Source organism: Rhinolophus sinicus, linkage group LG02 (assembly GCF_036562045.2).
Source record: "Rhinolophus sinicus isolate RSC01 linkage group LG02, ASM3656204v1, whole genome shotgun sequence".
Classification (NCBI taxonomy): domain Eukaryota; kingdom Metazoa; phylum Chordata; class Mammalia; order Chiroptera; family Rhinolophidae; genus Rhinolophus; species Rhinolophus sinicus.
In genome coordinates, this window is record NC_133752.1 from 13,027,755 (window position 1) to 13,045,269 (window position 17,515).

General features: G+C 39.3%; 1 protein-coding gene across 5 annotated transcripts in view; it reads right to left on the minus strand.

The window, feature by feature from the left end:
* The window catches only part of KCNIP4 (potassium voltage-gated channel interacting protein 4), a 1,022,425-nt gene that overhangs the window by 1,542 nt on the left and 1,003,368 nt on the right, over positions 1-17,515 (minus strand). For all 5 annotated transcript variants that reach the window (XM_019743875.2, XM_019743874.2, XM_019743873.2 and 2 more), the window contains 3 exons: positions 5,189-5,296; positions 2,605-2,709; positions 1,909-1,971 (listed from right to left, as the gene is read on the minus strand). In XM_019743875.2, the coding sequence (XP_019599434.2) occupies positions 1,909-1,971; positions 2,605-2,709; positions 5,189-5,296 (276 nt within the window). The remainder of the gene's footprint in view (positions 1-1,908; positions 1,972-2,604; positions 2,710-5,188; positions 5,297-17,515) is intronic.

Genomic DNA, 17,515 nt, shown 5'->3' on the forward strand with positions numbered 1-17,515 from the left:
CCTCACTTTAAGTTGTCAGTTGGTTCTGTGCTTTTAAGCGAAATGATGTATAATGAAACCAATTTCACCATAAGCTAATTGGTAGAAACAAGAGTTAAGTTCCTATGGTATCTTATCAACATAATGAAATGATGTTGAATGAATGACATTGAATGAAATGACATCATTCAGGAGCCTGCTGCACACCGTTTTGCCTCTAAGTACTGCCTTTCCCCACCAACCAACCCCCTGTGCCAACAGCTCAAATACTGTTTGCAGATGTACGCGGCATTCTGTCCATGTTACACACACAACCATGCGGAGCCCGTTTTATGTTTTTTTAAGACTACCAGGCTTTAAACGCTTCATGTAAATCGTACTTGGTGTTAATAGAGGATATTTCTCAAATCAGAATGCCAGAATGGAAACTTGAGAGGCGAAGAGGGTAAAAGAAAACAGGGTTTGTATATGAGCTAAGAGCCAACAGGTTCCTGAAGATTGGAGGTTGAGGCTTTGGGACATGTTTGCGGTAATTACACCTCTTTCTGGATATGCTGGAACTAAAGCTGTGTGGCCTTTAAAAATGAATGGTTCCTCAATGCCAGAGCAAGAATTGTTTGGGAAAAACCATTGCCAGGGCTGCGTTCAGTTTAGCATATTCCTCAGAAACAGGAAGGGAACAGACTGGGCATTATAGGGGCACCTGGAGCTTGTGAGTGCCACTCAGTGAGCTTTTTATACTCCTAGAAGCCAAGTAATAACATCACCATTAACGCAGGTTCATGTCACCAAGTTCATTCCCTCAAAGATCACCAGATCGAAATCTGAGTTTAGGGCCAACCCGGTGGCTCAGGTGGTTGGAGCGCTGAGCTCCTAACGCCGAGGTCACCAGTTCAATTCCCACATGGGCCAATGAGCTGCGCCCTCTACAGCTAAGATTGTGAACAACAGCCTTCCCTGGAACGGGGCTGGTGTTGGCTGCCCTGGGCTACTGTGTGTCATGAGTGGCAGGCAGCCAGCAAGAGCTGCTGTGAGTGGCCAACTACTAGCGACCGGGGGGAGTGCAAGGCTCATAACACCAGCATGGGCCAGGGAGCTGGCTTCTACACAACTAGACTGACAGAGAAACAACAGCTTGAACAGGATTGTGTCTGGGGTGGGGGGGGGGAAGGGAAAAAAAGCAAGGGGGGAGGGGAGGGAGGCGGGATCTGAGTTTAGAAAAAAGTAGGCCATCAAGAAAAGGAATGTATATCCATATGAAAAGAAAGAGAACAGCTAAAACACCAGCGATCTTCTTTGTCTCAATTTTTTAAAAATTCTTAACTGGTTCTGCCAAAACATCAAATCAAATCTAGGTAAGCTAAAACTGGTCTCCCACCAGATGGCAGAAAATTACCCAGTTTCTCAGAGAGAATTTTCTGCTCTTTAGTTTTTGTGACTGAAGACAATTAATTGCTTCAGCCAAAAAGTCATTCTTGTCCAAACACATTAAAACAATTGTTTCTCTTAGAAACTGGCTATAAGCTTGGCCTGTGATGCATACTTGGTTGTACCAGAATTTTAAATCTATGCAGATATGATGGACGATACACATGTTATAGGCTAAGTAAGTCTTAAGTAAAGAGCAATTTAATTCTCACATTTTATCCTAAATGATGAATATTCTCTAAGGATTTAGGGAACAAAAACACAGTCCCATGGGCAACTTTCGTGTCTCCAGAGCTTCCTACATAGCCTGTAGGCACTCTACAAATGCTGATCAACTGAGTGTATGGTGATTGTTTTCAGAGCAGTGGGCTTATAGGCTGTGTAAAAGTGGTCAACTTAGCCATATGATCTTCCTGTTTTGCTCACTTCATGGTGGCTCGCTGGCAAGACTCAGTCTGGCTGTGATGAAAGCAAAAGGGATGGTTTAGCGTCATTACTCACTTTTTGGCAACTTTCGATGAACTCATCTATAGTAACGACTCCATCTTTATTTTTGTCCATTTTCTGTTCAAGAAGAAAATACAAAACTTTATTCAGACTTATCTCTTGATACCTGCGTACCCGAACCCAATGAGTTGAAGTCGATGCAGAGAAAGCCTACTGCTTGTGTAATGGGAGGAGCTGCTTCAGAGCACGACTAGTAATTTCTTCGTGATCAGAGCATATATGGCTGACTCCTTTTAGGCTCTTCCCTTTGCAATAGAATATGATGAAGATCTGGAGTCACCCACCTAGGTGCAGTCCTGCCCTCTAGCTAAGCCGGAACTCAGGCAATTTGCGGCAACTTTCAGAGCCTTGGTATTCTCATCTGTAAAATGGGGCTAATAAGGATTTGCAAATCTAACCTCGGGGGATTCTTGTGAGAATTGAATGCAAGCAAACAAAACCATGTAAAACATGGCAATTGCTTAGTGTTCTATGTAGGGTATTATGAATGTTCAATACATGTAGTTATCAGTATTATCAATTCAAAACCAAAATTATTAAATTGGTAGGATGGTGCCTATGCTATGGTTTTGCCTCTTTCAGGAAAAATTATTTTCCTTTTCATTCTTTGGAATCGTGATGAGACTTTGCAAACATCAGGAGATTTCCTCTTCATTCCATTGTCTCTCTGACTTCTGTTTGCATTCCTACCTGGAAAAACGTTTCCACGTGTTGTCTGGGAGCGTCTTCTTTGAGGACAGGGTATGTGCATTTGCCCATCATGTCGTATATCGCTTTCATTATGTCGAGCATTTCCTGAAAAGTCAAAAACACTCACATGAGGCTGCATGCAATGTGTGGAGAAACCACTTTGAGAAACTGACACTTCATTCCTACTCAATTTTGAATTTCTAATTGTTCCTTGCTTCTTCATTAAAAGCCTTTTGCTTTTTCCTGAGGAAAATTCAATCACTTTGTTCTTGAAAAGCAGCAGAATCAAAATGGAAGAATCATTCCTGATCTTTGTTTCAGAATGAAGTCAATTCCCACATATTTAACATAATCAGAAAGGCACATTCTGGTTTAATGTTTGAATTTCCATAGATTTCACAAACTATCTTTGTCTCATTGAGTTATTGTGCATTGTACATGTTGATTATCAATTTCTATTTACTGAGAATAACATCACAGCATGAACATTATGCTAAAACTAACTGATAAATGTCAAAGCTCATTATGATTTTCATTGTTTTTTACCTACTATGACTTTAACTGAAAAGTCACACATGTAGATTAGTCAAAATGTTATGACTCTGGTAAACACCTTAAAATTTCGTTCTTTTTTATGTCAACAAAATCTAGCTTTTGTCATTTTCAATCTAAGTAAAAATAACATCGAAGTATTTAGACATTCAGATTTATTGTTTCACATTTGTTTCTTTCCTATTGAAGTTTCCACATAAGTCTCTGAATTAAGTTGATAATACAGATGTAATATACATTTACTTTTGAGAGCACTCAACTCTACTATGAATAATAAACTAGTTTGTAGTTTATAAGTTATAGGTGAAATCTTTTAAGATATTTTGAGTTTAGATAAGTAGCAAAAAGATCCTTTGCTATACACAAAATTCATGAGGTGTACTAGGTATAAACAGTAAGAAAAGCATATTTGTGTTAAACAGAAATAGAAAGGGATTGAAGGACCAAGAGATACCTAATATTCCTGAAGCATATGAGTATGAAATGCTAATTGTATAGCAAATACACAAGAGACACTATTCAGGATAGTCTCTATAAACATGAACACTTAATATTCATGAGATCCTAATTTAGCCACCAATAGGTCTGGCTCCATATGCCCTTTGCTCAAGAAATACAAATAAAACCCCTGGCCATTGATCCGGCTAATTGTCATGCTATCGTTGTGGTCACGTGGACTTGTCTTTTAGTCTCCAATTAAGCAAGTTCATGTCATTGGCCCAGGGTACCTTTTGTTTGAGGACACTCGTGCTCAAAACTCACCTCTGGGAAAAGCTAGTGAGGCAGAGAGGAAGACAGGACATAAGAATACTGAGACCTCCCAGGATTCACGTGATGTCCTTCAACCTCACTTGCACCCTTTCCTAAAATGGTTAACTTCATCCCTTTTCCTTTGCTTTTCGTTGTGTTTTACATTGGTTTAATAAACTGATGTGAGCATCTTAATTTGATCTGTGGGCCTTCTTTCTCAGATAGCTTGCCTGGAAGGGTTTGGGGGAACCTAGCATTCCATCAGGTCATTTTCCAGACAATACAGATCAGTGCATAATCTATATGATGTTAAAGTTCTGTTTCCATATGGATCACATTATATGGCGGGGGGAAGATCACAGGCCAAGTATGGATATATGTTCTCCCTATCTGATTCCAACCACAGTCTTTATTCCATTTATAGCATTACTAAAATACCATTAGAAAACAAGGGAATAATCCTTATGTATTTTATATTTACTTTGCAGATTCACTATAAATTATTCCTATCCATTCCAGATTTTTTTATTAAAATATTTTCACACCACCACATAAATATTTTAGATTTCCTTCCTGGGTATCTACCCAAAAAATCTGAAAACATTTATACATAAAGACACGTGTGCTCCAATGTTCATTGCAGCTTTGTTTACAGTGGCCAAGACATGGAAACAACCAAAATGTCCTTCTATAGATGAATGGATAAAGAAGTTGTGGTATATATACACAATGGAATACTATTCGGCAGTAAGAAAAGATGATATAAGAACATTTGTGACAACATGGATGGATCTTGAGAGTATGATGCTAAGCGAAATAAGTCAGACAGAAAAAGCAGAGAACCATGTGATTTCACTGATATGTGGTATATAAACCAAAAACAACAAAAGAGCAAGACAAACAAATGAGAAACAAAAACTCATAGACACAGACAATAGTGGTTACCAGAGGGTTAGGGGGTTGGGGGGTGGGAGATGAGGGTAAAGGGGATCAAATATATGGTGATGGAAGGACAACTGATTCGGTGGTGAGCACACAATGGGATTTATAGATGATGTAATACAGAATTGTGCACCTGAAATCTATGTAATTTCACTAACAATTGTCACCCCAATAAATTAAAAAAATATATATATATTCTTGAATGACCAAAAAATAAAAAAAATATTTTAGATTTCCTGAAAAGGTGATTTTCAAATTAATAATTACAACTGTTTAACATTTTGACGTTAAAAAACTAAAATGGCCAGAATGATAGCTGCATTGGTAAGGTGTTTCTTACTTCTTTAGTGATATAGCCATCTTTATTGATGTCATACAAATTAAATGCCCAGTTGAGTTTTTCTTGTACTGTCCCCCGGAGCAAAATGGAAAGACCCTTGATGAAATCCTAGAAAGAAAGAAAAATACAATTTGGTATGTTATTACTAAAAAAGTAAAACACAAACTCTGACAAAAATTCTCCCTCAAATGATGGAAGCAAAAGCTACAACCCTCTGGATTTTGAACCATTTATTTAGCAAAACAATCAATATGCTCTTGGTCATCTGTTTCTCAGAGTTCTTTGTGAGCATAAACCACTCATTTGCTTTAACATTCTCATCTTCTAGTTGGAAACTGGGACGTAAGTCCATTTTGGAATTGGAAATGGTATCAGAACAGACACCCACAAACAGCAAGATGCATGCTGTAAGTGGTAATGGCTTTCCACACATGCACACAATTCTTTTACTAAAAAGAATCTAAGAACACTGTATTTTTAAAAATACAAACATGTACATAACACACTTTCTATGAAAAAGATCAGTTGCCAAGACACGTGGGCTGTCCTTAAGATATGGGCCAACTGTAATCTTTACTTAGAAATCGAGTTACCACGTGCACATGAGCAGCGCTTAAGAGCATAGAGATAAGCCAGACTGTCTGAATTCAAACTCCATCTGTGTCACCTGATAGCTTTGTGTCCTCAGACAACTTAACATCCATTTGCCTCGATTTTCATATCTGTACAATGGAAACTGTAGCATCTACTTCTTACAGTTGGGGGTGTATATAAGGTTTGAGGTAAATTTACAGATCGACTTTGGCAGAGTTGACAACTGCTTGTGGATGAGTCTTCCTGCTGAAGATTGTAGATTTTTCCCTTGTCCAAGTCATTTTCGTGACTGAGCACATTGGTTTCCTATCGCTGTTGTAAGAAATGACCACACACTTAGAGGTTTAAAATAATACATGTTCATTATCTTGCAGTTCCAGAGGTCAGAAATCTAAACTGGGTTTCACTGGGCTGAAATCAAGATGGAGGCTGAGCTACGCTCCCTCCAGGACCTCTAAAGAGAGAATATGCTGCCTTGCCTTTTCCAGCTTTTAGAGGCCACCTGCATTGCTTGGCTTGTGGCCCCTTCCTCCATCTTTAAAGCATATCACTCCCACCTCTGCTCCTGTAGTCAGTTTTCCTCTTTTTTCCTCTGATCTTCCTGCCTCCTTCTTATAAAGATCCTTGTAATCACAGTCGGTCTATCCAGATAATCCAGGATGACCTCCCCATCTCAAGAACCTTAATCACACCTGCAAACCTTTTTACCCTGTAAGGTAACATAGCCCGAAGTTTCAGGAATTAGGATGTGGACATCCTAATGGGCTGTTTTTCAATGTGCCAAAATTCTAGTATGTTCTGGATCTTTTTGTTTCTTCCAAAATGCTCTTTCACATTTCTTTTTTTTTTTATATATCAGGATTTTTTTTTATTTTTTTTTTTAATTTTATTAGTTTCAGGTGCACAAGACAAAGCAATACTCAGATGTCCATCATCCATATCCCTCACACTGCGTGAACCCCCCTCCCCCCATCCACCATCGCCCTGACATCGCACAGAGCCACCACATTTCCACTGTCTCCACTCCCAACGCTGCACTCTGCTTCCTGCAACCATACACACACACATATATACATATATAAAATTATAGACGGCATTCATCACTGTTCAGCCTCAGGTGTACAGTGCAGAGACCAGGCATCCACATCACCCCTGAGGTGGTCTCCCAAATGGGATACGCGTCCATCGGATACCCCACAAAATCCCCACACCATTAATTACGTTCCTCAAATTAATTCCCAAAACCCCGTGGCCATCTTGTGGTTACCGACTATTTTCTAAACCCCTCACCTTCCCCCTTATCCCCACCCCCGCGCCCATTTAGCAACCCTCAGTTTTTCCTCTGTCTCCAAAACTGTTTCTGATTAGTTCATTCACTTATTCTTTTCTTTGGATTCCGCATATAAGTGAGATCATATGGTATTTGTCTTTCTCTGTCTGACTTATTTCACTTAACATAATGTTCTCTAGGTCCATCCATGTTGTTACAAATGGTAAGATTTCTTTCTTCTTTATGGCTGCGTAATACTCCATTTTATAAATGTACCACAGTTTCTTAATCCAGTCATCTACCGATGGGCATTTTGGTTGTTTCCATGTCTTGGCTATTGTGTATAGTGCTGCAATAAACATAGGAGTGCATAAAGATTTTTGAATTGGAGTTTTGGATTTCTCCGGATAGATACCTAGGAGTGGGATTGCTGGATCACAAGGTAGTTCCATTTTCAGATTTTTGAGATACCTCCATACTGTTTTCCATAGTGGCTGCACCAATCTGCAATCCCACCAACAGTGCACAAGGGTTCCCTTTTCTCCACATCCGCGCCAGCACTTTTCGTTCGTTGATTTATGGATGGTAGCCATTTTGACTGGGGTGAGGTGGTATCTCATTGTGGTTTTTATTTGCATTTCTCTGATGGTTAGTGAGGTGAGCATTTCTTCATATGTCTGTTTGCCATCTGTATGTCCTTTTTAGAAAAATGTCTTTTCATGTCCTCTGCCCATTTTTAATTGGGTTGCTTATTTTTTTGGAGTTGAGTTGAGTGAGTTTTTTATAAATTTGTGATATTAACCTCTTATCAGATAAATCATTGGCAAATATCTTTTCCCATTCAGTAGGATCTCTTTTTGTTTTATTGATGGTTTCCTTTGCTGTGAAAAAACTTTTTAGTTTGATGTAATCCCACATGTTTATTTTTTCTCTTACTTCCCTTGTGCGAGGGGATATATCAGTAAAAATCTTACTCCGGGTAATGTCTGTGAAGTTTCTTCCTATATTTTCTTCTAGGAATTTTATGGTTTTAGATCATACATTTAAGTCTTTAAGCCATTTTGAATTTATTTTTGTATATGGTGTAAGGAGGTGGTCCAGCTTCATTTTTTTGCATGTGTCTGTCTGTTGCAGGTTTCCCAGCACCATTTATTAAAAAGACTATCTTTACCCCACCGTACATTCTTGCTTCCATTGTTGTAGATTAAATGGCCATATAGGCATGGATTTGTTTCTGGACTCTGCCCACCGCAGGGTGTTCTGTTGCGTGAGAGTTGACCGCTTAGATGTGGTTTGGCCTCTATGGGCTCTTGTGCCTGTAGAGAATTCCCTCTGGGTGTGTCACTTGTAGGTCAAACCCAGTTGTACTCTGGTTTGGTCTGGAGTCGGCCACTGGGTATGTTGAATCTTGTGCCTCTTAAGCTGGGCCCTGGTTTAGGGCAATTTCAGAACAAAGCAAATCACCAAGCACAACAACAACAACAACAACAAAGAAAAAATCAAATACATTCACATGTAAAAACAACCGACAACCCCCACTCAACAGAGGCAAAGATATCAAAGATATAAAGACAAAACAAAACAAAACAAAAAGCAGCGCCAGTCTTGGCTTAAGGCCACCAAGTAATCTCCAGGTTGTCCTCTGCTCTACCAAAGAGTCCCCTGCGTATTGTGCAGGCAGAGCCAGTTACCTGGTGCCTAGAGTGACGTTGGGACTGCAGATTTAGATGCATGGGGCTGAGGGGTCTGGATGGTAGTTTTTACAAAACCAGTGCAGTTTCTGCCCTTGCCTGCACATATGCACACTGAGAGTAGCACCACGAGCCCTGTGTCCAGTTCTCCTGAGTCTTAGGGCACTTCTTCTGTGTGTGTGTGTGTGTGGCGGGTGGGAGATTTCTGAGCTGCTGAAAGCCGAGAGCTGTGTCTGCCGCCTACTGCTGATCCCTGGGAGTGCCTCTGCAGTTGTAATTGCCCTGCCCTAGGCAGGCCAGAAAGGGTAGGGGCTGGGGATGGAGGGGTCTTCTCTGTCTCAGCCCAGCTGTGTCACACTCTTCCCGCAGGCCAGAAAAGGTGGTGGCTGGGAGTGGAGGAGTCTCTTCTCTCCTAGCCCAGCAAAAACCATACTCCTCCCGGCCTCCTCCATGGGCCAGAGCTGCCCGCCAGTCTTCCCAGAGCCCGAGCACCAAGACTCCTCTGCAATCTGACACCACTCCTCAGTTCAGGGGTCAGTTGAAGTCTCTGGAAGGGCGAGGGTTGGATTGGAAGGGGGGTGGAGAGGGTGGAGGGGCCCAGGTATGGAGTTTGTGTCCTTTGTCCGTCCTAGGGCTTAACTGGAGGTATCAGCTGAGGTTATTGCCTCAAATGCTGGATATGCTGCCCCCTCGGTGTGAGAGATCAGCTGTGGGACACAGGGAAAATGCCCACCTCCTGGCTTTTGTGTTCTCTGTTCCGTCCTGGGATCCCCTGCGTCTCTGCAGCTGCGGATGTCAGCCGGGATTCCACCGCCCCAGATGCCGGCCGCGTCTCCACTCTGCTCCTTTCCCTCTTCCCCCGCTCGCCCAATTTTCCCCACCTGCAAGTAATCCTTGCATGAGACTCTTAGCTGTTTGTGTGATGAGCAGAGAGTCCTTTGATGGGTTATAAATGTCCCGTTCTGATAAGATCCGGAGGAGAACTCAAAAAGTGTTCCCGGCTGCCGCCATTCCTATGACGACACTCAGGATTTTCTTTTTAATGCTCTAATTTATGATGCAGTCTACTGAGTTAGGTCTCATCAAACATGAATTTTCAGATACTCAAATCTTTGAGTCCGGTATGGGAACGCAACAGGAGTCAGAGCTGGACTTGGGCTCTTCGCAACCAGACAGATGCAGGTCGTGACCGCCCGCCGCCCTCGGCCCCCGCAGCCTACCAAGCCCACAGTGCCAGCGCCCCCTCACCACACGCCGCCCTTAGGCCGCCTACCCTTCAAGCTACAGCAGCGACTCAAACTGTCTTTCACATTTCTTAGTCATAATTACGTCTAGATACTTCAGTCCTTCTGTTGCTGTTGTAAATGAGGGATCTTCTTCTATTACATATTCTAAATTTTGTGCAATATGTATGAAAGCTATTGATTTCTGTACAATAATTTTGTATGCTGCCACCTAACTGAGTGTTCCTAATAAATATGATAGTTTTTCAATGGAATCTCCTGGGTGTTTAATGTGTGCAATCATATTTGCTGCAAATGGAGTTAATTTTACCTCTTTCTAATTTTTAAAATACTTTAATTACATTATTTTTCTAACTGTATTGAATAATACCTCCAGAACAATATTACATAATTACAATAATAGTAGACATCCTAATTTTGTTACTGAATTTAATGAGACTATTTCTAGTGTTTTTACTTTGAGCATGATACTTTTATTATGTTAAGAAAATATATAATTCCCATTTTATTAAAAAAATTTATCAAGAACGACCATTGACCTTTCTTGCAGAAATGGAAAAGCTGATCTTCAAGTTCATATGGAATTGCAAGGAGCTCAAAACAGCCAGAACAATATTGAAAAAGAAAAATAAAGTTGGAGAACTCAAACTTTCCAATTTCAAAACTCACTACAAAGCTACAGTACAGTGTGTCACTGGCATAAGGAGAGATATCTAGACCAATGCAATACAATTAAAAATCCATAAATAAACACAAATTCCACGGGCATTGATTTCCAACACTGTACCAAAACCAGGCAATGGAGAAAGAATAGTCTCTCCAACAGATGGTACTGTGACAACTGGAGAACTATTTTGCTTCCTATCTTTATTCAGGGTGAAATATAGAGTAAGAAAAAAAGAGGACTCAAGGCCACAAAGAATTCCAGTATTTAGTAGGAAGACAGGAGAGGAGAAATTGGCAAAGGGTCTTGAAAAGAAGTTGCTAAAGAAGTCAGAGATGTCAAGAAGAGAGAATTTCACTAGGAAGGGATTTTCACGCTGACACAAGACTGAAAAGTGCTCATTGGATCAGCAACATGGAGGTCGCCAGTGACTGATGGGAGACGTTTCGGTGGTGCAGAGGGAGAGGAGTGATGGGAACTGGGCATAGAAAACCCACCAGTCTTGGCTGTGGGTATAGATCGAGGGAAAGGGCTCTAGGTGAAGAGGTATACGGCGGGATCCCAGGAGTGGTCTCCGAAGATGAGCACTTTCAATACTTAAAATAATTTAAAATAAAAAATGATTAAAAAAATATTATTTTAGTTCTTTAACTGGAGTGAAGAGTCTAAAGAAAGGAAAATACTAAAAGTTGTGCGTGTGAGAGAGAGGGAGCATAAGGCATGGACTGATGCTCCTGAGATGCTCTTTTTGTTTCTTCCAAAAGGTTCTTTCACATTTCTTAGTCATAATTATGTCTAGATATTTTAGTCCTTCTGTTGCTGTTGTAAATGAGGGATCTTCTTCTATTACATGTTCTAAATTTTGTGCAATATGTATGAAAGCTTTTGATTTCTGTACCATAATTTTGTATGCTGCCACCTAACTGAGTGTTCCTAATAAATATGATAGTTTTTCAATGGAATCTCCTGGGTGTTTCATGTGTGCAATCATATTTGCTGCAAATGGAGTTAATTTTACCTCTGTCTAATTTTTAAAATATGTTTAATCACATTCTTTTTCTAACTGTATTGAATAATACCTCCAGAACAATAATACATAATTACAATAATAGTAGACATCCTAATTTTGTTACTGAATTTAATGAGACTATCTCTAGTGTTTTTACTTTGAGCATGATACTTTTATTATGTTAAGAAAATATGAGAAGGTGGGAGGGATCCAAATGCAGCTGGATGGTCCAAGCAGTGAAGGGAGGAGGTACATTTCCTCAACTGGTACGGAAGGAAGAAGGAGAACTTGGTACAGATGCCAGTACCTGGGAAGAGGTGGAAAGATGAGTGCATTCCCATCTGAGAGTTTTGATGGATATCTGCTTGGGAGTGAAGGACAGAGCAGAAAAGATAAGAATTGGAGGTTTGAGCAGAGAATAAGAGACAGACCTGCCACTAGACCAGGGGTGTTCAAACTGTGGCCCGCGGGCCAACTGCGGCCCGCAATCCATTTTTTATTGGCCCACAGCAAATTCCAAAAATATGTTTAATTTACTTAAATAAACCAGGTGAGGCAATACGTACTTCACCTTGAGTGAGTGGGCTGGCTGTTTGTGTATTTTACCGCATATGGCCCTTGGTGAAAAACGTTGAAAAAAGTTTGGACACCCCTGCACTAGACAATGACTTGTGCAAATGAAGGGAAGGTGGAACGCCCTCAAAATTTTTTCCCGCCATGTCCTCGAGAACTTGCAGTCCATATATAAACCTGGAATATATAACATACTATAGTTAGTAGGTAATGACACCCTTTGCAGTTGTGCAGTATACAACTTGCATACTATAAGCTTTAGCTTTTTAAGAAGGTATAAAATAATCACAGCAGAGCATGGACAGGTAAGCTTATAAGAGAAAAACTGCTGGCAAATTTGAAAAGCCAGATGAGATTGATAGTTATCAATATAAACCTTATCTGTTGCTTCAAATCACAAAGGAATAATTATATGTCCTTAGTGGAAAGTGGGGTGATGCTGGACACAAGGTCTTTGCAGACATGTTTACGGCATCGCTTCTGAAAATTGAGCTTGCAACAGAATCGCCTGCGGGGTTTACTAAAACACAAATTGCTGGGCCCCATCCCCAGAGTTTCTGATTCATTGCCTGGGCGGCGTGCCAGAATTTACTTTTTTTTCTTTTTTTCTTTTTTTTTTTTTTTTTGTAATGAGAGGGGTTTTTTATTTTTAATTTTTAAAATAAGCAGTGGTTTTTATTTTTAATTGCTTTATGAATGATTTTTTCAAATATATAATACAGTATTATTAACTATAGTCACCATGCTGTACATTACATTCCCCTGAGTCTGCCAAAAGGCACAAACCGGAAGTTTGCCAAAAGGCACAAAAAATTTACATTTCTAACAAGATCCAAGGGATGCTGATAGTACCGCTGGCCCTGGGATCGCACTGAGAAGCACCGGCCTACAAGCACCATCACTGGCATGGGCCCCACCACCAAACACAACAGACCAGAGCAGCAATGAAAGGTTTAAAGAAAGCACTTTCAAAGTCATGTGTGGACTTCAGTTGTTTGCCTCCCTAATTAATAGGGTCTTAATTTCCATTTGGTGCTCCATCCAGTTCTGTGGCAGCACTTCCTTGCTGGCTCTAGCGATGGAGCCAGGACCTGTGTAAAGTCAGGAAACACAGTTTATCTCTTTGGTCAAGGCAGTTGGATCTGTGGTTGGCCTGGGACTGCAGCCAGGCCATATCTGAGTGACACTCAGGACTCCTGCTAGGAGTGGTAGGAAGGACAGAGATGCTGTCTCTCCCCTGCTCAACCGGAACAATCAAGCCTGGAGCCCAGGAGCTGCTGGCATGTCCTTGTGACCATGAGGCTACTCTTAGGTTGTAGCCCACCCTATCTCTGGACTTTTTATTCCTAGGAGCCAATAAGATTATCATATTGTTTTGTTAATGTATGATTTTCTATTACTTGTGACCAAAAGTGTCTTGATTTGCAAGTTGTCATCTAAATCATATGTTCTTGAATATTATATATCCTCCAACCACTTACATTAAAAGATAACTATGGACCTTGAGCATCCCTCTCTCTTATACCATCTTGCAGGATAATATCAATAAACATTTATTTCAAAACAGGAATGATTTCTTATTTGTGCTAAAGAAAATGAGAAGCTCAAAGTATCGCACGTGGTTTTTGCTCCATGTTTTTCTGAATGGTAATTGAAGTCTGTCAAGCAGGAGTTGTGATCTTAAAAAAATCTCAAGAGCACTTTGCACAGTTATCCTACTTTGATCTGTGAAAGCATGTTACATCTGTTCCCTAATGTATACAAATGATAAGGGAAGATCAGTACTGAAGTCTGGTTTCCATTCTCCCATGATCAAGCAAAAGAAGGAAAAAGGCACAGAAATTTGACTGTGTGATAATCTAGTTTTGTTCAATAGTGAGCTTTATTGACTACAAACCTTTGTCAGGAACCTTAGTCCTCCTGCCTCCCCACATGCCACTCAAAGAGCTCTATAGCTCAGAATCACGCATTTGAGGATTTTTGCAACAAGTAGTCCTGTTTACAGATGGGAAAACAACATTAAGTGACTCTCCAAAGGTTAAAAAGTTTAACTTAGGTAAGCAGTGGCAGATTGGGAAAGTCATACATGTGTTTAGCGTATTTCTAGTTTTATACTTGCTTACATATTTTCATTAACGTTTTTAAGGTTGTTGATTTTCTATAGTAGAATTCCCTTGTTTGGCATTTAACTCCATAGTGATTGAGCTACTATTTAAAGTATTTGAAAGATACAATTTCAGGTACTATATAAAGTTTGTATTTGTTTGAAACTAATAAAGGCTATCGACATGTCTGAAAAATAATAAGTATATTTTCCAAGATTGGAAGCTTGATTTTATCATGTAGAAGAGATAATGTACTTACCTTGATTGATACACAATACTGTATATTTAGGTAATTTAGTGTCTTTATAGCTGATTACAGCCACATTAAATTAAATTAGATGAAAGTTCTTTGGTTTGATTTCACTAGAGGCCATTGAAATTTAATGCAATTTTAAACAAAATCATAAATGCAAACATAAGAAATATATACATAAATATAATGCTTGATTTATATACAATATAGAAAACTGTACTGAAGAAAATTGCAACCACATATAATCCTATCATCTATTTGCATTGAAAATTTCCATTCATTTTTTTCATGCATACCTTACCATATAGTTGTAGTAAAGCTCATATGATACACACACACACACACACACACACACACACACAAACACACAAAGGGTGCCAAAAAATGTATACACATTTTAAGAAAGGAAAAAACTGTATTAAAATTGTAATAGACAATAGTTCAGTGGTTACCAAAGGGTAAGGGATGAGGAGGGAGAGTAAAGGTGATCAAATATATGATGATGGAAGGAGAACTAACTCTGGGTGGTGAACACACAATGTGATATATAGATGATGTATTACAGAATTGTACACCTGAAATCTGTGTAACTTTACTAACAATTGTCGCCCCAACAAACTTTAATTAAAAAAAAAAAAAGGAATTGTAATACTTAATATACACCAATAACAAGAGATGAATACAAGTCATGTGTATACATTTTTTGGCAGCCCCGGTATAAATATATTTCTGTATAGTTCACTTAAAATTACAAATATTTTGCCACATCACTGAAAATGTATTATGACGTCATTTAAATAACTACATACTAAGTTGAACCATATGAAATGGTTGATTTTTTTAATCATATTTGTCAAGAATAGTAGTTTCATATGGTTTAAACATTTTGGATCCAAAACCACACTAAGAATTATATTTTAAATGGCAACCTAGTACACACACACACACACACACACACAAAAAAAAATTATACACTAGAAACTAAAATTATGACTCTGTATCCACTCTTCTTCTATTAATTTTTAAATATTCTTGTCATTAATCTCTAAATTTATTTTACCACTTATTAATGGTTGCAATCTGGAGTTTGAAACACTGCTTTGTCATACAAATATATTGTAATTTATTTAACCATACTTCCTATTGATGGATATGTAAATTAATTTAAATTTTTCTTCATTATAAGTATCACTGTGGTAAATACTTCTCTCAATTTCCCATTTATTTGGACATATTTCCTTGGGAAAGAAGTGAAATTCCTGGGTGAAAGAGCCCTGGGACACTGAAATGTAATAGTAATTATGACTACAGATTATTGGTGTGTGTGGGTGCTGTTATTGGGCTATTTCCATGCATTATTTCATGTCAGTTTCACATAACCCTAGGGAACAGGTATTGTCTTTATATAATAGATGGAGGCTCAGAAAATATGTGACTGAGCCAGGGCATACAGCCAGTGAGTAGTGGAGCTGGAAATTGAACCCGACCTCTGACTCAAATCCCAGGCTCTGATTTTGACTAGAAGTGAAGCAGTGGGCTATGGTTATACAGAACAGCATACTATAAACATATGCCATATCTTTTTTGTTTGGTACTTTTGGCCATAATTAGGGGGTGATATGAAACAGTGACTCATAATGTATGCAATTCAATCACTTACTGACAACATTTGTAGCACATTTGGAGGTGCCAGGAATTCATAATTCTTGCTATAAAATTACTGAATAAATGAATAGAAAATGGCCTTAGCTTCTAAAGACAGAGTCAGTATATGAATATATATGTGACTATGAAAGCTACAGGAAGATAAAATGAAGTAAAGAAGAATCTCAAGCCACGTGTCCAAGAACTCTCTCTCTCTCTCTCTCTCTCTCTCTCTCTCTCTCTCTCTCACACACACACACACACACACACACACACATCGATTTTCTGAGACTGACTAGATGTTAACTGGGATCGCTGACATTAACTGATCATTTTCTATGTGCCAGGCAATTTTCTAAAATTTTAGATCCATCATTCAGTCTTACAACAACCTTGGGAGGTATAATTATTTCCATTTGACACTGAAGAAATTCAAGCCAGAGAGATTGAGGAACTTGCCCCACAAATCACACGGAGAAGTGGTAGAGGCTGTGTTTGAGCCCTGTGTCTGATTGACAAGCATGCGTTCCTTTAGATGAGAGGAGATTCTGGAGCTGTCATGGAGGTTGGCGTTTTAAAGAGGAGACTGGGACAGGAAAGATATAAGGTGAGCCTGGAGCACCTTGGAGTGCCAGAAAGTAATCAAGTGATTGAAGAATCAAACAAAACAAAAGAAAGAAAGAAAGAAAAAAATAACCACAATGATGGCAGTATGTTGAACAGACATTGGCGCCACATGAAAGAGCGCCCAGGGGCCAAGCTGGAACACTGAGCAACAACATAAACAAGGTCATATAGGAGTATAACTCAAAGTATGAAATAAATATCCATTAACCAAGATCACTGACAATATGAACAAAAAGTTCATATTGATGTAAATAACTTAATAAATTCATAAATGGAGGAAAAGAGACAAGTGACCCATGCAGAAGAATTCCAAATAAATTATGTAGGTGGGCATAACTCCCCACTCCTTGGCTGTGGGCTGTGCATAATAACTCCCTTTCAAAGAAGACAGCTTGGAAAGAGGGAAGAAAAGAATAACTTTACAGCAGAGATATGACCAACACTGCTTCACCCAGGTGATCAAGGACAATGTCGACCGTCATAAATCACGTTGATAGTATGCACTCTCAATAGTACGATAAAAAAAATGCCACTTTACCTCTGTAGCCTTCCTTCCCAAATTCATATCCCCAGACTAATCATGAGAAAAAACCTCAAACAAATCCCAGCTGAGGGACATGCTATAGAATACCTGGCCAGTATTCTTCAAAACT